Below are 22,617 nucleotides of genomic sequence, written 5' to 3' on the forward strand. Positions count from 1 at the left end.
AAATTATTGGGGATCATCAATGTGGTTTTAGGCGTAATAGATCAACTATTGATCAGATATTTTGTATTCGACAGATAATGGAGAAAAAATGGGAGTATAAGGGTACAGTGCATCAATTAATCATAGATTTAAAAAAGGCATATGACTCGGTTAAGAGAGAAGTTTTATATGATATTCTTATTGAATTTGGTATTCCCAAGAAACTAGTTCGATTAATTAAAATGTGTCTCAGTGAAACGTACAGCAGAGTTCGTATAGGTCAGTTTCTGTCAGATGCGTTTCCAATTCACTGTGGGCTAAAGCAAGGAGATGCACTATCACCTTTACTTTTTAACTTTGCTCTAGAGTATGCCATTAGGAAGGTCCAGGATAACAGAGAGGGTTTGGAATTGAAAGGGTTACATCAGCTGCTTGTCTAACATATGAATATGTTAGGAGAAAATCCACAAACGATTAGGGAAAACACGAGAATTTTATTGGAAGCAAGTAAAGAGATAGGTTTGGAAGAAAATCCCGAAAAGACAAAGTATATGATTATGTCTCGTGACCAGAATATTGTACGAAATGGAAATATAAAATTTGGAGATTTATCTTTTGAAGAGGTGGAGAAGTTCAAATGTCTGGGAGCAACAGTAACAAATATAAATGATACTCAGGAGGAAATTAAACACAGAATAAAATATGGGAAATGCCTGTTATTATTCAGCTGAGAAACTTTTATCATCCAGTCTGCTGTCGAAAAATCTGAAAGTTAGAATTTATAAAACAGTTATATTACCGGTTGTTCTGTATGGTTGTGAAACTTGGACTCTCACTTTGAGAGAGGAACATAGGTTAAGGGTGTTTGAGAATAAGGTGCTTAGGAAAATATTTGGGGCTAAGAGGGATGAAGTTACAGGAGAATGGAGAAAGTTACGCAATGCAGAACTGCATGCATTGTATTCTTCACCTGACATAATTAGGAACATTAAATCCAGATGTCTGAGATGGGCAGGGCATGTAGCACGTATGGGCGAATCCAGAAATGCATATAAAGTGTTAGTTGGGAGGCAGGAGGGGAAAAAGACCTTTAGAGAGGCCGAGACGTAGATGGGAAGATAATATTAAAATGGATTTAAGGGAGGTGGGATATGATAGAGAATGGATTAATTTTGCTCAGGATAGGGACCAATGGAGGGCTTATGTGAGGGCGTCAATGAACCTCCGGGTTCCTTAAAAGCCAGTAAGTAAGTAAGTACCACTAACTTTTAAATTGGATAAATCTTGTAAATATATGGTATGAAATAGTTTTAAGTACATGTCTTTGAAAACATAGGTAGAAATATTTCAAATAAATTATTTAAAATTTAAGCCTTACAGAAATACTGTGACTTCACTCTACTGTCTAATCAAATTAAGGAGAGTTAGTAGTAATCGCATGCAAAATAATGCTAAAAATAGAATATCTTCAAGTAGTCATAAATATAATATTTATCAGAGCTCTTTCATCTTTTTAGTGATGTGTGTATACATATTTAGCTTTAAAATAAAAAAAAAAAAAATAATGGTTACTCTAGAGTAAATCTTTCACCTGAAAAGAAAGCTTATAGTACATCTTAAGTATATGAAGCTGTTCACTTGTTCTACTGCCTCCTTTAGAATTCGCAAGTTCAAATGTTTTGGTGAAGCTAACATTAGTTAAATAGAATTTTAGTAAGTCAATTAATACCTACTTCATTGTATTAACGTATTTATTTCTTCTTATCTTTATATACTTTCTTCTGTTTTTATCACCTCCCTATCCTTTGTTTATGTGCCAACATTTCAAACTATAAACTCAATATTACTGTAAATGCATGGGAACATATTTGCAGCGGTGTTCCAAATAACTTCTTTAGTACGATTCTTGTCATCTCTCAGTGCTGTCCCTACCCGGAGATCCGATTGAGGGACTATTTTACCTCCGGAGAATTTTACACTGAGGCAAAATACCCCTCATTTCTCGTGAAAAACAACAACTGAATAGACTACAGTGGACTAAACTGGACTTTATGTTGTCAGCAAACAGCTGGATACATTAAGAAGATTGATTGATTGGTTGATTGATTGATTGATTGATTGATTGATTGATTGATTGATAGATATTTAAAGTGGGGGAAAGAAAAAGAGAATGCAAAACTATTTATGACGAACTAAATGACAAAGTGTTTGAATATTGTTGTTCCTTTACATTATACACAGTAATTTCCTTTCCATGCATGCTCAAAAATTTCTACTCCCCTCTACCTTGGACACCACATTAGGTTGGAGAATTTTTTATTGAACCATATGTGTCCAGGTTAGAGAGATTTCACTGTAGAGGAAACAAATTTTAAAATGTTATTTTTGTAACTAAAAAATCTGAAAGTTAGAATTTATAAAACAGTTATATTACCAGTTGTCAGTGGCTGACCATAATAATGGAAAATAATGAAAAATATTGGAATGCAAGAAGTCAAATGACTTTATTGTCAAACGCCTGGCATTAGAAAACAACAACATATTACCGGTTGTTCTGTATGGTTGTGAAACTTGGACTCTCACTTTGAGAGAGGAACAGAGCTTAAGGGTGTATGAGAATAAGGTTCTTAGGAAAATATTTGGGGCTAAGAGGGATAAAGTTACACAACAAGGAACTGCATGCATTGTATTCTTCATCTGACATAATTAGGAACATTAAATCCAGACATTTGAGATGTGAGGATAATATTAAAATGGATTTGAGGGAAGTGGGATATGATGATAGACAGTGGATTAATCTTGCACAGGATAGGGACCGATGGCAGGCTTATGTGAGGGCGGCAATGAACCTGCAGGTTCCTTAAAAGCCATTTGTAAGTAAGTATTTTTGTAACCATGGGTTCCAGAAAAATGCGTATGCACTGTAAAGCCAGATATCTACATTATGTATTAAACCTTGCTCCAATGGTTCACTTGTACATAACAAATATATTTACAAGAAATCCTATACCATCAAAAATGAAACAGAGGTAACAACACAGCTGCAGGGGTAAGTGCTGCTTAGGGATAAGGAAACATAACAGGCACACCATAAGTGCTGTGTTTTCGCGTAGCATGCAAAGAAATGGTTCAGTCTGCATCATATTTCCTTACTTACTTACTGGCTTTTAAGGAACCCGGAGGTTCATTGCCGCCCTCACATAAGCCCGCCATTGGTCCATATCCTGAGCAAGATTAATCCAGTCTCTACCATCATATCCCACCTCCCTCAGATCCATTTTAATATTATCTTCCCACCTACGTCTCGGCCTCCCCAAAGGTCTTTTTCCCTCCGGCCTCCCAACTAACACTCTATATGCATTTCTGGATTCGCCCATATGTGCTACATGTCCTGCCCATCTCAAACGTCTGGATTTTATGTTCCTAATTATGTCAGGTGAAGAATACAATGCGTGCAGTTGTGCGTTGTGTAACTTTCTCCATTCTCCTGTAACTTCATCCCTCTTAGCCCCAAATATTTTCCTAAGAACCTTATTCTCAAACACCCTTAATCTCTGTTCCTCTCTCAAAGTGAGAGTCCAAGTTTCACAACCATACAGAACAACCGGTAATATAACTGTTTTATAAATTCTAACTTTCAGATTTTTTGACAGAAGACTAGATGACAAAAGCTTCTCAACCGAATAATAACACGCATTTCCCATATTTCTTCTGCTTTTAATTTCCTCCCGAGTGTCATTTATGTTTGTTACTGTTCCTCCAAGATATTTGAATTTTTCCACCTCTTCGAAAGATAAATCTCCAATTTTTATAGTTCCATTTCTGCATCATATTTATGATAATGAAAAGAAGGGCAGAAAACAACTACTGCAACTGAAATGATCAAAAATGAGATATAATATATTATCTTTAAACATTTTAATAAAGCATTAACTCGGCATTTGATAATTACCTTTTACCATTAGGGCTACGATTCACAGAAATAAGAGGGGTGATCTGCAACTTATGAGCTGTAGAACCTTCCATGCACACCATGACACTATAACCAAGATTCCTCGACGTTACTTCCTCCACAGACAGAGGCAGTGAGGTCTTTGTTTGCTGGTCCAGTAAATCATAAGGAGGCACCAAGTAAGTCAACTTCATTGCATGTCCTGCAAAATCCAAGGTAAGCATCACATAACAAGGAAACACAACACACCTAACATTCAACTATTCTCATATTCATATGAGAGGTCACATCCAAATATAAGTAGATTAATATTAAAGAAAATGGGAACACTTCATTTTTAAAATGTTATTTACTGCAAAACTATGACTCTAATAACTAGAATGAAATAGCATTGTTAAAATTGAGAAGAAATTCTGTAAATACAGTACTTTCTGTAATTTTGATTTCAATACAGTTAACATGATATATGTTATTATAAGAGCCCAGATTCACACGCATTACTTTGTATACAGAGTGAATGGTAGCCTCTGCACCAAAATGAAACTGGTAATAGATCATGAGGAGAAATTTGAAAGATCTAAATAATAGTGCTGTTGATCGATCAAAATATTTAATCGATTAAGCAAGTTTTATCGAGTTGAAAAAAATGTTTTAATATACTGTAATATACAATTATTGTTAAATTTAACTTGTGTTTGGTGATAAGCATAAGTATTAAAAGTTGTATATCTATATATATTGTATCGTTATATTACAAAACAACTATTTTAATTACTTACTAACATATTTATTATGAGGTTTATAATTTATTGTGTCAATTTCTCTGGGAATTTTTGAGACAAACATAAATAACAAAAAGTATGAAGACTCACCTAGTTAATACTGCTTCATCCAGGATTTTAAACATGTGATGTTTCCTGTAGCACTAAACACGAAAAAACTTTTTTCCTGCCAAGCACTTCTCCACGATCATTCAATTTAAATCCAAACGTTTCGCCGAGTTTTCCTCTCAAATTCTCATATGACATAATGGAGTTTACACTTCTCACAAACCACAGAAAACTGATTTTTTTTTTCTTTATCGGACTAAACACACAACCTTCATATACAAATTCAGTACAGAAACTGCAACTGCAAAAGTACAGCGGTCGAAACAGAAGACTGGCCCGTATTGTAATCGAATTACCAGATTTTAGAAAGAGAAGACGGTAATTACGCTTTTACTTGCACACACTGTAGACATGGCTATTTTATAAGGGACGAGGGGGACGAAGCCCAGAAAAGTATGTATTTCATATACTAGGAAGATGAGCTGACAACAAAGTGGAAGTTTTCTTGGAAAACCATAAAATTTAATAAGGGTTTCAGATTGTGTTTCAACTTTCAATAGAGGTAGACTAGGTCACTGTCCTCATATCTGCATCTCTATGCAAAGATGTTCCCTACACTACCTGATTTACAGTTAGAAAATAACAGTACTATTGTGCTTTTAAGTAAGCAATTTCCGAGAGAGAAATATTGTCGGAATTTTTAGTATGAGTTTGTATTAACAAAATAATAATTAATATCAACTACAACTGATTTATTTTAATTGACTCGATTATTTGATTAAATATTTTTGATCGATTAATATTACAATAGAAATTGATTGATTAATCGATTAAATCCCACAACACTACTAAATAAGTTTTATTCTCTAACATTCACAATTTTAGAGGAAATCGTTATGTTTCTATGAAGCATTTGGCAACATCACTGCTGCTGCTGCAATAACTCTAAGCAAGTGCAGCCTGTACTCCTTATCTTAGTACTCTAAAGCCCATAGACCATTTGAAACTCAACCATCAGCCACCGGCAAAGATATAATGCAAAATCGGCATGCCTATTCACGTACAATTGATGTCATTTTTAGCTTACAGTGCATATATATTGACCTGTAATTATTTAACTCAAAATTATGACTAAACTATTTTTTGCGGAGTTTATTTGTTATTGTGGATGTATTTACGAAATTTTTAACAAAAGATGATTTGAAAGGTCATTCTAAACAATTCAAGTAACAGCAATTTAAAATAGAAGATTTTAATAATTATTACGAAAAGAACTACAAAAGTTCCTCTGTTGAGAACACCTCGCCATTTACAGAATCTGCTAAATCTGCTTGCTACTATAGAATGTAACTGGAACAAAATGTGGGAAACACCCAGAAACTTGCTAAATTCATGCCTTGACGAAATTTGACAAGTCAAAAAGTAAAATGGATCCTTATATCTTATTAGATAGGTGTTTATAATAAGGTGACTATTCAGTATACTGTATTTCAGAAAGTCTGCGAAGTTTTAAACTGTAGGCATTTTGTTAAACACAAGATAAATTCCACTACATATAAACATTCTTAAAATACAAAAAGTCAACATTCCTAAAACTTGAGTAAATAGTAACAGTGAAAGTAGGCAAATTTTCTACCAGGAATATATGAACATGCTGCTACATTAAATATACCTCCACGCCTCTTCTCTAAAATGCCAACAGGAGATTTGTGAACCAAATTGAAAGGTTCCTTGATGAATGCCTGGAGTGAAGCAAGGACTCCCAAATCTGATTCCAGGCTCTGCAAAGCACTAAATGCATTGCATTTCACCTTTTTCTCTGCATTTAGCTGGTAGATAGATGCTAAGCCTTCCAATTGGGCTGTGAAGTCAGCAAAGTCGCCTCTTGAAAGACAGGCCACCAATTCTTCACAGCTCTGTACAAAAGATATGATAATATCTTAAATAAAACAGCAATGTGTGTCTGTATGGTCACGTAACATCTGAAAAATATGTCAGGGCAGAACAAATACCGAGTGTGCCTAGAATATTTTGTTGACAAGTCATTTAAAAATTCCAGTTGATAATCGACATGACTGCTTGTAGCTCCTGCACATTGAATGCCATGGTAAATGGCCATTAGCTGTTTCAAATCTCCTTCGTCATCCTCTCCACAGTTGAGTTTAAAAAACGTCCCTTCCATTTACGTTAGAAACAGTGATGTTTAGAGATTCGGTGCAAAAGCATTATGGTTTATGCATAACATTGTGATATATTTCAGTGTGTCATTGCAATAGTTGACATTACAACCTCGCAAACTTAGAGAATGAAAATAATTGATTAAATGGCACCGAAACAGCTGTAAGCCGCACATGCTTACACAATTAACACGAGTAAGATCGCCATTTAATCAATTATTTATATTCAAGTGTTAAAAGTACTGTACGAAAGATTCAACATGGATTAGAGAATGATTTGAACACGTGCATAATTCATGGATTTTTAGGAAAGCTATAACTTTCTGTTACAGTAGAGCATCGATTATCCGAAACAATTGGGGATGTGTGGGGGGGGGGGTTTAGGATAACTGATTTTTCAAATAACCGATCGTTTACGAAAACAAATTGTACCAGTGTCATAGGAGCTGTATGAAACAAAGAAACACTGATATTAAACACAAAACTGTACATAGAGCAAATATTTTGTATCACATGGCTTACAAATAACACAGAAAACTGACTAGTCTAGTTTCACAAGTTCAAAACGGCCATTAAAGTAGGCCTACAGTTTAGGAAAAAAAGTCCTAACTTTTTTTCTTGAAAGCTGAGACTCGTTTCTTTTTTTCTGCTGCTAAATCTCGCAAACAGCGCTAGCGAAACTTCTACATGGCGCACGCGAAAATTCAAATTTGGTGATTGGAATGCTTTCGGTTAACTGATGTTTCGGTTGATCGATATTCGAATAATCGATACCCTAATATATTTGCATACACCCAGTCCCAGTCTCCACAGTATGTTATGAAAGAGGTTTGAGTCTGATGGATCTCATTAACCCTTCTACTATCATGGCGTCAATGGTGACCCTACGCATTAAACAAATCGTTTGTATCTCCTTCAAAAAATGTTTATATTTTTTTTCTCCTCTTTGACTTTTATTTATTTTTGCTTAATGACACTCCTGTAAAATATTTTTCGGCCACAATTTTTATTTTTTGAATTAATTTAATTACATCATACCACGGGGTCAACACTGATCCCAAAACGACATTTTGTGCAGGTTATAATTTATTGCGGACGAACCACTCTTGTGCTACCTAGTCGCAGAGTATGACATCCTCTACACCTGTTCTTAATTTTTATCGGTTTGATTGCACTATTATTTCAGCCATTAGCTGCCTTTGTTTTGTGGTCTGTTGAGCAACTCCACTATGGCTGCTGTAAATCTGCCCGATCATGAAATACTCAAAATTCTGTTAGAAGAAAATAATAATGCAAAACATTGTGATGCTAACAACATTGTTGTTGACATAAAACTCAGAAGGTTAGAGTGGCTGGGACACGTAGCCAGGATGGAGAACAATCGCACACCCAAAGCTCTACTAGATGCATTACCGGTAGGAAGAAGGAAAGTCGGACGACCTAAATTGAGATGGCTGGATGACGTTCAGGCTGACCTAACAAAAGTTGGAATTAGAAGATGGAGAACACGAGCATTAGACAGGAGTGATTGGTCGGATGTTCTGAGGGAGGCTAAGGCTAAACTATAAGGGCCGTAATGCCAATGATGATGATGATTGTGATGCTACGTTATTGACGAATAATAACCAGAACCTCTCTGATGAAGATGGTGAGGTTGACACCATCGAAAGTTTTGAAGACAGTGATGCTTGGAGTAATTATTATCCATCAAGTGTCGAGTCCTCGTCTGACAGTGAGGATGAAAATATTGACTCTGCTGTTATCCAATGTACTGTCAAGTTAGTCATATCTTTATTGTATAATGTCCTAAACATAGAATAAAGCCTTCCAGTTCATCAGCATTAGCATGTGTCCCTATCACTATGTGCAACCTGGGTTCAATTTCTGATGTTGACTGAAATAATAATTGTGATGGATAATATCGGAAAATTAGGATTTTTTTTCAGGGTACTTCTATGAACCGAAAACATTCAAGCAGGTGCTCAAATTGTGCAAATTTTACATGTCAAGTTCATTTTATATGCAAACAATGTAGTAATTCATTAGAAAAGTTCTTCGAAGCACACATGAAAAATGTTTGAAAAATATTCTCTCTCTACACATCAGTGTCAATTACTATAGAAAAACGTTAATATTATAGTTAAATAATAATTTTATAAATAAATTATGATAAAAACAACAAGACTAATTTAGTACAGAAATGTCAATATCGAAAATGTCTTTTTTTTCCTTAAGATTTTTTAAATACTGGGGTCACACTGACCCTATGATATTGTGGCACCAGTCTGGATTGTTCTGGTTGCCTCTGGAGTGTGCGCGCGCATGTAGCGAGAAGGGAAGCATGGGGAAACAGAAACTCGAGCTTCGGGAGGAGCAGTAGCGTGGTACGGAGCGAGGGGAGAAGAACTACAGTGACGGTGCAGAGCGGAGAGAGCAAGGAAAACATCTAGAAGCGGAATTTTCTCGAAGATTCTGAAAGCCATGCGAATCGAAGATTCCAGAACATGTGGTTTAATAAATAACACTGTGACTGCCGACAGAAGAGTCAGTCAGTCTTGAGTCTTCAAGTCTTGTCTTGGACAGCAGCGAGCGATGGGACCTGGGTTCGACGTGCAGTGGACCGTAACTGGGAAGACCTGAGTTCGATGTGCAGTGGACCGTAACTGGGAAGACCTGAGTTCGACGTGCAGTGGACCGTAACTGGGAAGACTTGAGTTCGACGTGCAGTGGACCGTAACTGGGAAGACCTGAGTTCGACGTGCAGTGGACCGTAACTGGGAAGACCTGAGTTCGATGTGCATTGAACCGTAACTGGGAAGACCTGCGTTCGATGTGCAGCAGACCGTAGCTGAAAGACCTGAGTTCGACGTACAGTGAACTTGAGAGAGTGAGTCTGTAACTGTGGCAGTGTCCAAGCGAATGCGACGCAGTTCGGAAGACCTGAGTTCGACGTGCAGTGCACTTGAACAGTGAACTAGAAGAATTAGCCAAGGCAAGCGAATTGTGAACTGAGAACTGACAGTTTTGTTGTTCTGCACATAGTGCATTGTGAACATTAACTGAAATTAGGAGTACATTGTTGTTCTTCTCAATAATACACGTCGTGTATTGCCATGTCGTCGTGTGGAGTGCGCAATAACGACTACTGTGTTGCTGTGTTGAGTGGAATACCCACTGTTGTAGGATGAATTATTATCAGGGAACGGATTTATATGGACTAAAAATATATGAAATATGTAAATATATATGTAGTTATTTTTACCAAAATATGGAATTAAATATGGATTTTTACCAAAATATGGAATTAAATATGGACTTAAAATTATAAAAAAATGACTATGTACGTTAAATATTGGTACATTTTAATCAAACTAAACAAAAAATATAATGGACGTACCTTATCTTCCAATGTAGTTTCAACAAAACACAATTTTTATTGTCTGTTACCATAACAATAGGTTACAAACATTTCTTTCAAGTGCTGAAAAGTGAATCTTCTTCTATTGTCTCTGAGGATAGATTTATACTGACTAAAAGAGCGTTCGACGTCACAAGAAGTAACTGGTACATAATTCAATTTCACAATGTCTGCTGGGGATAAGTCCAAGTTAATCTTCACTGTTGATTCACCACTCATCACAGCAACAACCTTTTGTAGTTCTTCATATCCAGGGTTTTTTGAAAGTACAGTGTCCACCTTAGCTCTTACTGCATCTGCAACTTTACCTCTACCACGATTCAGTTGTTCCACAGTACTATTTATAATTTCAAAACTTTCAGATAGTGAAAGGTACCTATTTTGGAGACTTTTGAGCGTTTTTATGATGCATGAAAATGTATGCTGAATGTGAGCTAAGTCATTCTTCACACTTATGTCACAGGTAACTGTTTTCGCAGTATCAATTGAGACTGCATCTTCAGAGTCCAATGCAAGGAGAACATTGTTAATAGAGTCTATATGTTCGGCATAATATTCAACTGCTTCTAGCCATGTACCCCATCTAGTTAAAATTGGCTTTGGTGGCAATGGAATTTCAGGGTACATTTCTTTCAACACGTTAACTCTACTGGGAGCTTTGAGAAATACTTTTTTCACTGATGAAATCAACAAATCTACTTTAGGGAAATTGTCTCTGACCACTTCTGCCACACGATGAAATGCATGCGCCACACAAGTAAAATGAGTCAATTTAGGATATACAACAGATAATGCTTGTCCAGCTTTGACCATATAAGGGGCAGCATCGCTAATAAAGAATAACACATTATCGTACATAATACCCTTTGGCCACAGGATACCCATAGCTTCGTTGAACAGTTTAACTATAGTTTTGTTATTGCACTTTTCTAGAACATCACAATGTAAAAGAATTCGTTCAGAATATTGTTCACTTAACAAACCGATAACTACATTACCAACAAGTCTACCTTCTTTGTCGGGAGTCTCATCAATGGAAACCCAAATTGAACTATCTTTAATTTCATCTCTTATCTTCTGTATTGTCTCATCGTAGATGGATGGAGCATACGTCTTCCTAAGTGTTGACTCATCCGGGATTGTATGTTGAGTATATTTTTCAAGGAATTCCCTGAAGACCTTATTCTTTAGTTTGTAGAGAGGAATATCAGCAGAGATGAGAGAACGGCACAGGTCGATGTTAAACTCAGATCTTACATTCGATGTTGTTGGTTGTGTTAAAAACAATTGTCTCTGCTTGGAATTTAGTTGTTTGTTGGCCTGATGTTTACTAGTTGTAATGTGTTGTTGCACCAGGAACTTTTGTGTAGATGATACTGCACACTGACACAAATTACAAAATAATATTTTATTGTCAGTTGATAAACCATCTTCTTTAAATTCTGAAATGTAACTTGTTAGTTTTGATTTTAAATTGACTGAATGACGTACTTTTGGCATATTTACCGTCTTTATAGTATGATTTACAAAACTGAACCTATGGGTACTCTGACTGGCATTTAACTGTTGAGCTGCACAACTGAAGTCTGTTAAAAATTTTAAATTAAATTAATACAGTTTTGTAACTTACTTTCCCATTGTTGATAGGACTGCTAATTTTCAAATAACTCTGATGTTAAAGGGATTACTGAACATGTGTTTAAATCTCTATTGTTGAAATGTATTTTTAAAAGTTAATGGAATTTTGTTTTGTTTTATTGTTAAACCTAATATAATATGGACTGTTTTATATGAAATATGGAAAATATATGGAAATTAACGAAAATATGTACTAAACTCTAAAATATGGAAAAATATGGAAAATAAAAGTAGGATTTTTCAACCCTACACATTGTGAAACATAAAGATAATGCAAAATATAAATTATATTAGCTTTATAAGTAAATATGTATTTACATATAAATCCTTTCCCTGATTATTATTAAGAATAAACGTCACATTGTTGACAGGTGTGGTGGTTAAAAGTTGAATAAACGTTATAATAATTTAATTTTACAGAATATCTGTATTTAAATAATGCAACAACTTGGGTTAAATTTGTGAACTTGACTTGAAAGTTACTATGCAATGAGTTTGCTCTAAAATATTAGAGTTCAAAGAATATTATTTTCTCACTTATAACATAGTATTTTTGCAAAAGTTTCAGTGTGAAAATGTCTCAGTTCTGGAAATAAGGGTCACTTACCTGTTGTTCAACTTTTCCTTCGTGGTGTATTCTGACATCTTTAATTCCTCCTGTTGATTCTAACATCACTTCTAGGTAAAACATATCTGATGATATAAACCAATCTAGTGGGGAACCACCAGGTGAAAATTTCAACCTACAAAACGAAAATCATAACATATGCAGCCTATTATGTAGTTTCAAAATATTACCTTTAATCACAATCATCATAAAGCAATCAGAGATATAGACCCCACGACCTGTTCCGATACTATAAAACATTATTCTAGAAGTCTCTTGAGAATTCGACCTTGACTTCTTCTTCCATGGGTAATATTTCAGAATTACATGTGGTAATCTGCTTCTGCCCATTCACTGAAATGTGTAGAGCCCGATTACAATGGTAATTTTGAATTCTGTTCAAAAATGGATTAACTTTGAGTTCTGATAAAAATTTCTTATTAATTTTGTTGCCATGCCATGTATATTTTACAAATTTTCCTAAAAATTTAATCTCTGCTGCCCTTATCCTGGATATAATATCTTGTTCTCTTACTGCCCAAATAATACATCCATATAAAAGAGTAGGTACAGGCAAAATATTGTATATTGTATATTTTCGGTCTGTTTGAATCATCAGTACCAGTTGCAGAACACACAGCCATGCAGTATATATTGACTACACCCCAACTCTAGCTACTAGCAACAGGCATCTATAATGAACACCGATCAAAATACCCCTCATTTCTCATGAAAAACAAAAACTGAATAGACTACAGTGGTCTATAGTGGATTTCATGTTGGCAGCAAACAGCTGGATACATTAAAAAGATTGATTGATTAGTCTCTGAATATGATCCATGTATCTTAATGTAGAGGCATATAACCGTGAAAATACATCCTGATTACACAACTTTTTACACTATCTTGCAAGGTCAATAACAGACCGAAACATGTTAATCAGGTACAGTAATATTTAACATGAGAAAGACATATAATATATATTCCGAAGTGATATAGTGTTAAAAGTTGTGTAATCAAGATGTATGTTTAATGTAATTTCGATTTAATACTTTTGACTTTCTTGCACAGTAGCCAATGGATTATCTCTTTAAAAATGCCCTCAGCCTTTTGTATTTACTACGATCAACATAATTGTTAATCAGAAACGTTGATTTGATCATAGAGTATTAGACCCAAAGACTAGATAATTTGCAGTAGAACCCTGCTTTTGTAGAATTGGCAGGATTTGAGAAAGCTGAACACTGCTGAAAGAGTGCATTACTGACATCAAACCAAACAGACACAGCACACCCAACAAAAAACTAAATACCATTAAAGTCAATAAAGAAAAGGAATACTAGGATCTCTTAACAAACAAAGACAAAACAAAGGCTACTCCAACATAAGAAAATCAGTTAACCCTTTGAGGCATAGAACACTTAATTAACAAATTTGAGGTGGATATTGGTCAAATGAAATAAAATACGAGTACATAAAATAGAGATGAAATTTGCAAACAATTTGTATTTTCATAAATTTGCATACAAATTAGAAGGTGGCTTTATTTGAAGCCACAACTTCACGACATTAAAACAATTCAGACTTTTACCTAGAAACAATACCAGAACTACTTGCGGTAAAGAATGATTCAAATGAAGCCACCATGCCTCAAAGGGTTAAAACCATGCAACAAATTTCATGAAAGGAAGTAGTGATTCACTTTAGATTACTACAAAACATCAAAGATTCGGATTTATGGAGGAAAATTTGTGCAAATTCTGTTCCACCGGCAAAATAAGCCTATTACACGGCAAACATCTTATGGTTGGCTGTAACTAAACAAGTGTGTTCCTAACAAGAAGATACATAAACAATAATGGCTGGCTAGGGAAAAATTGATGTAATCAAAATCCCTCACATTAGATCAACAACATAAACCACCATAGTGGTCAAGTGGCTAGAGCATTGAGCTCATAATCCTGTGAACCCAGGTTCGAATCCTAGCATACCTCCGATTGTGTTGGGCAAGTCCATGACCCAGGTAATACAGGAGTTTTCTCCAGGAGCTCCTAACAAATTCTACATCATTATCTCATCTCATAGTGAATGTAGCATAGACTAGCCTCCTATAGTGCACCCTTAGCAATGAGTCTGTTAGTAAATCGGTCTAGCTGCCACCTTTGTTTTGCTCAGCACAGTACTTTTTAAATCTATGAAATGAAGTGAGAACATACCCCAGTTGCCTTGTAACACTCTCAAGTCTTTCCACCATTCCTTGCAGCGAAGTCACCTTGATAGAATGCTGCAGGATGTCTAAACATTTCTGCAGCTGATTCCGTTGAACACTATCCACTGGATATCGTTTTTCCTGTTTACAAATAACAAGAATATGTTAGCAAAATTTCATTTGAACAAAAGAAATCAAATTTTCCTATTGTATATATCCATCAAATTATGAATACCACTCCAAAGAGAAGTTGCTTGCAGTACGGAGATAAATGCAGATAAACTTAGTAATGAATTCAGTGAGATGGTCCTCCTACCAGAGATAAAAATTCCTCCTCAAAGGATATCTGGTGTGTCTAAACTATTTTACTTAATCTTAAGCTACTTATCATAAGTGACACTTAAAAGAAATTATAAATTAATTAAGCTCATGTTTTGACCTCCTTACTAGGATGGGGAACAATTGATGAAGTATAGTAGCAGAAAAAAAAGTAACGGCTCGCCTCTTGGAGGTTGATTCATAGCGCAATTCACACAACATGCGTTGTTGTCAGTATTTTGGACCCGAACCTTCATGAGAAGATCCATCTCATCTCATCTCATCTCATCTCAGTAGCATAGACAGGTGGGACATTGCCTGTAATGCAGAAGGGAGCAGATTCGAGCCCTATGCTCGCGAGTTTTCTTTTTATTATTTCCTTAATAATGTTAAACTGGAGTTTTACAGAGTCCTGGGATCAAAGTTTCAGTTTATTTAACAAAAAGTGGAATAATTACCACTCAACTCGTATGGGTTATTGCCCAGATCACGTATATAACAGATTGCTCATCCCTATATTAAAATCGGTAGCACTTTTGAAGAGAACAACCGCCAGGATTGCCTACCATCTGCTGTGAATGAACACGAGATAGCAGTACGGTCGCTAATACAATTCAAATGGGAGTTATGACGTGACTCCATATGTAACAACTAGATGGCAGCATAGTAAACCTGACTGTAGGGCTCTGCATTCTCGACTGGCCTATGCTTGTGTTCATCACACAACGGAGTGGGCCATGAAAAATATAGCTCTCCTTGGCAACGTTTTGTTGTTACTGTTTTTGTATCTTTCATACTATAAATAAAACTATTTCTGAGTTTGATTTACTTATTATATTGTACTCTCACTACATGACAAACGTTGTTACTATCAAAGCCTATAAGGCTGAGCAATCTGGGTATATAATTATGATCTAGGGTTATTGTTAGACTTGACCTGGCCTAAAAAACAAAATATTAATTGAAAGATAGTTTATCTTCCTCAAACAAAATAAAGATAAATAAATACAATTATGAAAAAAACACACACAAACATATTAACCCAATACTCTCTCCAAATGCCATTGGCTTCTATCATAATGAATGATCTGGGCATCGAATGAATCCATGAGCTCGCGGATCCCAGTCATTAAGAACCTGACTCCAGAGTTTGTTTGTATTCCAGGGTAGCTGGTGCCTAAATAATTCGCACATCCTCAATTCTGCCCAAACATTTTCGATGACATTCAAATCTGGTGACCTGGGAGGCCAAACATCTTGCGATGTGTGTGCTGGAACTGTAATGGTCGTGTGGTAGAATTTTTTAGTAGGTTATTTTACGACGCTTTATCAACATCTAAGGTTATTTAGCGTCTGAATGTGATAAAGGTGATAATGCCGGTGAAATGAGTCTGGGGTCCGGCACCGAAAGTTACCCAGCATTTGCTCATATTGGGTTGAGGGAAAACCCCGGAAAAAACCTCAATCAGTTAACTTGCCCCAACCGAGAATCGAACCCAGGCCACCTGGTTTCGCGGCCAGACGTGCTAACCATTACTCCACAGGCGTGGACTCGTGTGGTAGAAAGCAACATGTTTTCCAGAAAGTGGATATACTGTGCAAACACACCCAGTCATAGAAATGTTTTAAGACACCTGACTCAGCATGACACACTAATACATTCCAAACTCTGACATCGGTCCACATATCGAGCATCAAATCTAGAACCAGGATCACGATAGACTCTGACAGGTTTGTTGTAATCAGTCAAGACAGATGCTTCATCAGATAATTGAGAGCAGCTAATCTTGAAAGCTACAGGCCTGTCCGGAAAGAAAACAATGAAGAAGAATAAGCTGTAGATTGGCTAGCCTTAGGATTTCGATTGGGGGGGAAGTAATTTAATACCAGGACTCTGTAGAACTCCATTTTAATGTTATTCGGGAAATAAAAAAAATCTCGCAAGCATAGGGTTCAAAACCATTCCCTTCAACATGATACACAGATGTTCCAGTCATATGAGCTACTGAGATGAGATGGAAGGTCTTGCTTCTGCATGGCATGTCTATCTCTCCTCACAAAATTCCAAATTTCGATTTTACTGCACGATTTATATGGGTCATACATATTCATCCATTATTTACAGTAAATCCATTCTCCTAGCATCTTTTCAAGTACATTTCGGGATGGACTACAACAGCACTTGAAATAATATGAATTTCAATAACTTCATTAGCGTTCACTTATGAATATGTGCTCTAAGTCTCTGATCATGCGCATTGTTTTGTATCTGGGGTTTAGAATATTCAAGTGGGTCATTATTTTTTTTATTCTATACACTGTTACGTACTAAGATGAAATATGCACTGCAAGATAAGATAAATTCTTGTTTCATAGATGAAACTGCTAAATATTTTATCAGAATGTATAATTAAAGTATAATATATTTCAAAACTAGATTGTAAATTACAGTTTCTCAGCACAGAATAACAATTAAGTGTCATAGAAAACAAATCAGCTGTAAAAAAGATATATGATTATTTATATCACACTGTTGTAGCTCGCAGCATGTTCATTCGATATGTGATACAGGACCTTGTATCAGAATTTCAAGAGCTCACTTCACTTGACAATTATCTGAATTGTGATACCTTCTATTATCAGAAGCTAAAATTAAATAGCTGAGGAAGAGACGTCATAGACCTTTGTTCCGCTAATAACTGAATTTTTACATAAATATAACAAAGACCTTTCTTTTCATTATGCTTCAAATATTTATACAACATGTAGGCCTAGATGTGCAATAAACAGGCTACTGTATTATGAAGAATAATGTCGCTGTACCTCCAAAATCCACTATGTAAATTTAAACAGATTTTTCAAGAGAAAGAAAAACGCATTATCCCTTTTAATTACCTTTATTTTCAAGGCTACTTTCATTATAATTTTAATCACTGCATGAAAAATGATGAAATTATACCGAAATTAGCTTTGAAAATCAAGGGAATTAAAAGTGATATTTGTTTTTTCTTTCTCCTGAAAAAATCTGTTTAATACACAGAGTCGATTTTGGAGATGCGGCGATAATAGGAAGTTGTAAGTACATAAATTTCCTGCTGGGTCAATTGTGTGTTGTCTACAATATTAAATTTAGATAAAGCAGGTTCTTTGAATGACTCAAAAGTTCCTGAGATATGGAGTATAACAGACAAAATTTCTAAAGCATAAAAAAAGTTCGATCCAGATCGATTTTCTTTACTGACAAAACTTGGTTTCATCTGACTGGTCATGTACGAGTAACATCACGTACTAACTAATACTGGTCAGCGGAGAAGCCAACAATCGTGAATGAGACTCCAGTGTACTATAAGATACAAATATTGGGCTGTGGTGTGCCATCAGTGTTAACAGAATTACTGAACCATTTCTCCACGAAGAAACAATCAACTATGCAAACCATAAAAAAACATTTTGGAATCGTTTCTTAATGAATAATTAACATAAGCACCTTAACATATTTTGAGAGTAGTTGTATTATTCAAAACAAGAGAACAAAGTCTACTTACTTACTGGCTTTTAAGGAACCCGGAGGTTCATTGCCGTCCTCACATAAGCCTGCCATTGGTCCCTATCCCGAGCAAAATTAATCCATTCTCTATCATCATAGCCCACCTCCCTCAAATCCATTTTAATATTATCTTCCCATCTTCTTACGTCTCGGCCTCCCTAAAGGTCTTTTTCCCTCCAGCCTCCCAACTAACAATCTATATGCATTTCTGGATTCGCCCATACGTGCTACATGTCCTGCCCATCTCAAACGTCTGGATTTAATTTTCCTAATTATGTCAGGTGAAGAATACAATGCGTGCAGTTCTGTGTTGTGTAACTTCATTCCTCTTTAGCCCCAAATATTTTCCTAAGAATCTTATTCTCAAACACCCGTAATCTCTATTCCTCTCTCAAAGTGAGAGTCCAAGTTTCACAACCATACAGAACAACCGGTAATATAACTGTTTTATAAATTCTAACTTTCAGATTTTTCGACAGCAGACTGGATGATAAAAGTTTCTCAACCGAATAATAACAGGCATTTTCCATATTTATTCTGTGTTTAATTTTCTCCCGAGTATCATTTATATTTGTTACTGTTGCTCCCAGATATTTGAACTTCTCCACCTCTTCAAAAGATAAATTTCCAATTTTTATATTTCCATTTCGTACAATATTCTGGTCACGAGACATAATCATATACTTTGTCTTTTCGGGGAACAAAGTCTACATGGGTCCTAAATTAAATTTTGTATGAAACAAGGGCTTTTAAATTGGAAGGTAGCCTATTGTAAGAAAACATCTTGTAATGTGAGCTCTCTACTTGGTTCTTATTGGGTATACAGTATCATCACAGTCTAATATATATAGTCACGAAGCTTGAGTTGTTGAGGGTACTAGGAACAATAGACTGTGCCGGTACTATTTCACATTGTCTGTGATGAGGCGATAGTAGCGATCCTAATGGTTAGCAACTATCTATGGATGCATATTCCCTACATATTGAGCTTCGTGACTGTATAGGCCTATACTAGACTATGGTAGGCTATTTCAACCAATTTCAAGTATCGATAAAAATTTATCGGTTCATGTAATTCGGAAATTATTTCAATTTCAATTTTACGAACGATATCCGTATTGGTTATCAGTGTTTTATACTTCAAAACATTACACTGACTATTCAACAGAACGAATGAAGATAGTGAATTAGATATAAGATGAGTACTAAAATGACATTATATATTTGTGTGTTAATGCTTCCTCTACCTGTAAAGACTATATCCACTGCATATACGATACAGTCTGAGGCTTACAAAAGGGGGCAAGCCCCCCACCCCCACAATATACCTTCGCCATAACTCTTTCTATATCACAGTTTAGTCGCGAAGCTCAATACATAGTAAATATGCAAACATTAGATAGTTGCTCACCACTAGGATCGCTAATATCGCCTCATTACAGGCAATGCAAAATAGTACCGTCACAGTCTATTGTTTCTAGCACCCTCAAAACTCGAGCTTCGTGACCGTATATAGTTGACTGTGTCTATATTATGCCTAAACCGTCAAAAGCCAATATAAGAAACAGACACGAATATCAGGGTTAAAAATAAAACCTACGAGACGTAATAGTATTCCAAAAGTAGCATATGTGAACAGATGGTCACTTCTACACAATTAGTACACGCCCGCTTCGGTACTGTGCACTTAAGCCAAAAAATTAGAATTAAGTTATGTTACGTTAAATGTACGATTCCGACACCAAGTACAAAACAGGAAGATTGCAATCTTTATGGAAGAATACTCAGCTGGCCTCCAGTTTATCATGATATTGAGGTTAGGTAAATTTCTTTTTATGTAGAGATAAATGGGTGCGATATTTATTACAGTAAACGTAATTTCATTTGGCCAGTCTTCGACATCTCCCCACACCACACACGGGACTGACGTCCGATTTGCGTTTCGACCTGATTAGATGGGTTATGTGACAAGACTAATGGGTTAGTTAAGGGGATGTTTTAAGTGACATAAGGCCGATGAAAGTGTAGTGTGGAAAGATATCATGCAATAACGACTCGAGTACATTACCATAACTTTCTGAAGATGTTTCAAAGTATACTCTTAAGCGACTATGTGAAAGAAATACTTACCAATAGAGACATTCGCAATGCCTTTGCACTTTCTACAAAAGACTTGAACTGCCCCGCTTTGGATCGGAGCTTCTCCATCAGGAGTTCCATCTGCCATTCTTTAGCTTTATCCATGTTTGAAGTAAAGCCTAGAGGAAAATATAAAAACAAACGTGTCATACAGCATCACAGTCACTTCTATAGCTGTCATGTGAGTTTTTGTATTGTATTATTATAACAAAAACAGTTTTAATAACATAAAATAATAAATTAGTTCAATCCAGTTACAATTTACAATGTAGAAAACACAGTGACATAAAATTATTACGTAAATCATGCTTCCTGAAGTTCTAAAAGCCTAACTTACCCTATTATAGGTTAAGTTATGGCGTTCGGGTTTGATGGCAGCCTATATTAATCCTGGAAAATATGGACAACCTTAACAATCGGATCATTTTTTATTACTCACTACCTGTTTTTTGACTTGCAGACCCTTCAGAATGGCCTTTAACATAAAATACAGATGTCATTTCTAACAACTCAGTCTAAAGTTACAGAACACAATCCACAAAAACACTATAGTTCTCGTCCCTAATATTACAGCTGTCGGTGCTGTCGTAGATTGTGATATTGGGACTGTCATACATACAATATTACTACTGAGCGAGTTTCATTACACACCTAATTCATATACATATAATCTTACAAAATATATATTGTAAACTTTCATTAACTATACAGATAAGCGTTATTTTAATATGCTTAGATATTGAGCACAAATACATCTAATGTATATTTGACTAGCGTAGTAGTATACACCTCACGAAAGATTTACAATAATTTTACGATTATTAATCAGAATTTAGTTTTATTTGCTTACTTCCTTCGGAAATTTTAAATACAAAACGCCTATAAATGTATATATTTATAAATATTCTAATGAATACCACGTGAATATTATATTTATTTCCAAATTTAATTTTAAAAAAAGGTGATGTGAAGTGCTACGGTAACAATTTCGCCAACATAACAAAAATATTGGTCAATATAACAACAAATTAATACGGTAACAAATGAGGTGTTATATTTTGATAAATAATTACTTAAAAATATAATAGAATCTTGTTTCTATAATTCCAATATGATTATTATTTAATGAAAATCAATACTTAGGTGACGTCCAAACGTTACTTTGCAACAGCTGAACGGACACGTTGGCAATTTCGTTACTAAGAATGAGTAATGGGCGAATGAATCGTTCTGAATTAAAATGCTGAAGTCGCTTTCTTCACACTTTTCTTTCATACATATAAAAATCAAAAGAGTCAATTTTGCGACAAATAAACTGGCTCTTTCACATTTACGTATAGACTATTCGCTTATTACATCTAAGGATTCACAATCAATTATTTAAAAACGTGATGGTCCCCCTTTTTGCCTAGGTGTCGGGCGTCTTCATTTTTTTTTTTTGTCGGGACGCGCAAAAGACTCGTATTTTAATCAAACTTTATTTAATAATGTAAAAATTAATAATTTCTCTAACTGATGTTTTTTTCTATCTCATGCGGAAGAGAGATCCGAAAGCTTACACTGCAGCCTCAGGCTTATTGTGTTTGCCACTCCTATTCTTGTGAATGATTGGGTAGCCGAACGGCCGCGCTCTTGTACAAGTACAGCATGCCGCACCGTGAACTTAACTCGGGCTATTGTATGGGTGATGGTGATATGTGAATTAATGATGATGAAATGAGTCCGAAGTCTAATGCCGAAAATTAACCAGCAATTCTGCTTCAATTGGTTGAGGGAAAGCCCCGAAAAAAACCCCAACCAGGT

The 22,617-nt window shown here is 35.5% G+C and overlaps 1 protein-coding gene across 2 annotated transcripts in view; it reads right to left on the reverse strand.

Moving 5' to 3' along the window:
- The window catches only part of MED1 (Mediator complex subunit 1), a 39,484-nt gene extending 17,684 nt beyond the window's left edge, over positions 1-21,800 (reverse strand). The window contains exons 1-7 of one of the 2 annotated variants that reach the window (XM_069827801.1): positions 21,665-21,800; positions 21,152-21,204; positions 20,806-20,933; positions 14,818-14,951; positions 12,602-12,737; positions 6,434-6,677; positions 3,932-4,133 (exon numbers count right to left, since the gene is read on the reverse strand). In XM_069827801.1, the coding sequence (XP_069683902.1) occupies positions 3,932-4,133; positions 6,434-6,677; positions 12,602-12,737; positions 14,818-14,951; positions 20,806-20,919 (830 nt within the window). In that variant the 5' untranslated portion in view covers positions 20,920-20,933; positions 21,152-21,204; positions 21,665-21,800. Of the gene's footprint in view, positions 1-3,931; positions 4,134-6,433; positions 6,678-12,601; positions 12,738-14,817; positions 14,952-20,805; positions 20,934-21,151; positions 21,205-21,465; positions 21,570-21,664 lie in introns of those variants that run through there. The other variant, XM_069827800.1, reaches the window with a different exon arrangement.
- Positions 21,801-22,617: the final 817 nt, after the last annotated feature.

Source organism: Periplaneta americana, chromosome 6, assembly GCF_040183065.1.
Source record: "Periplaneta americana isolate PAMFEO1 chromosome 6, P.americana_PAMFEO1_priV1, whole genome shotgun sequence".
NCBI classification, from domain to species: domain Eukaryota; kingdom Metazoa; phylum Arthropoda; class Insecta; order Blattodea; family Blattidae; genus Periplaneta; species Periplaneta americana.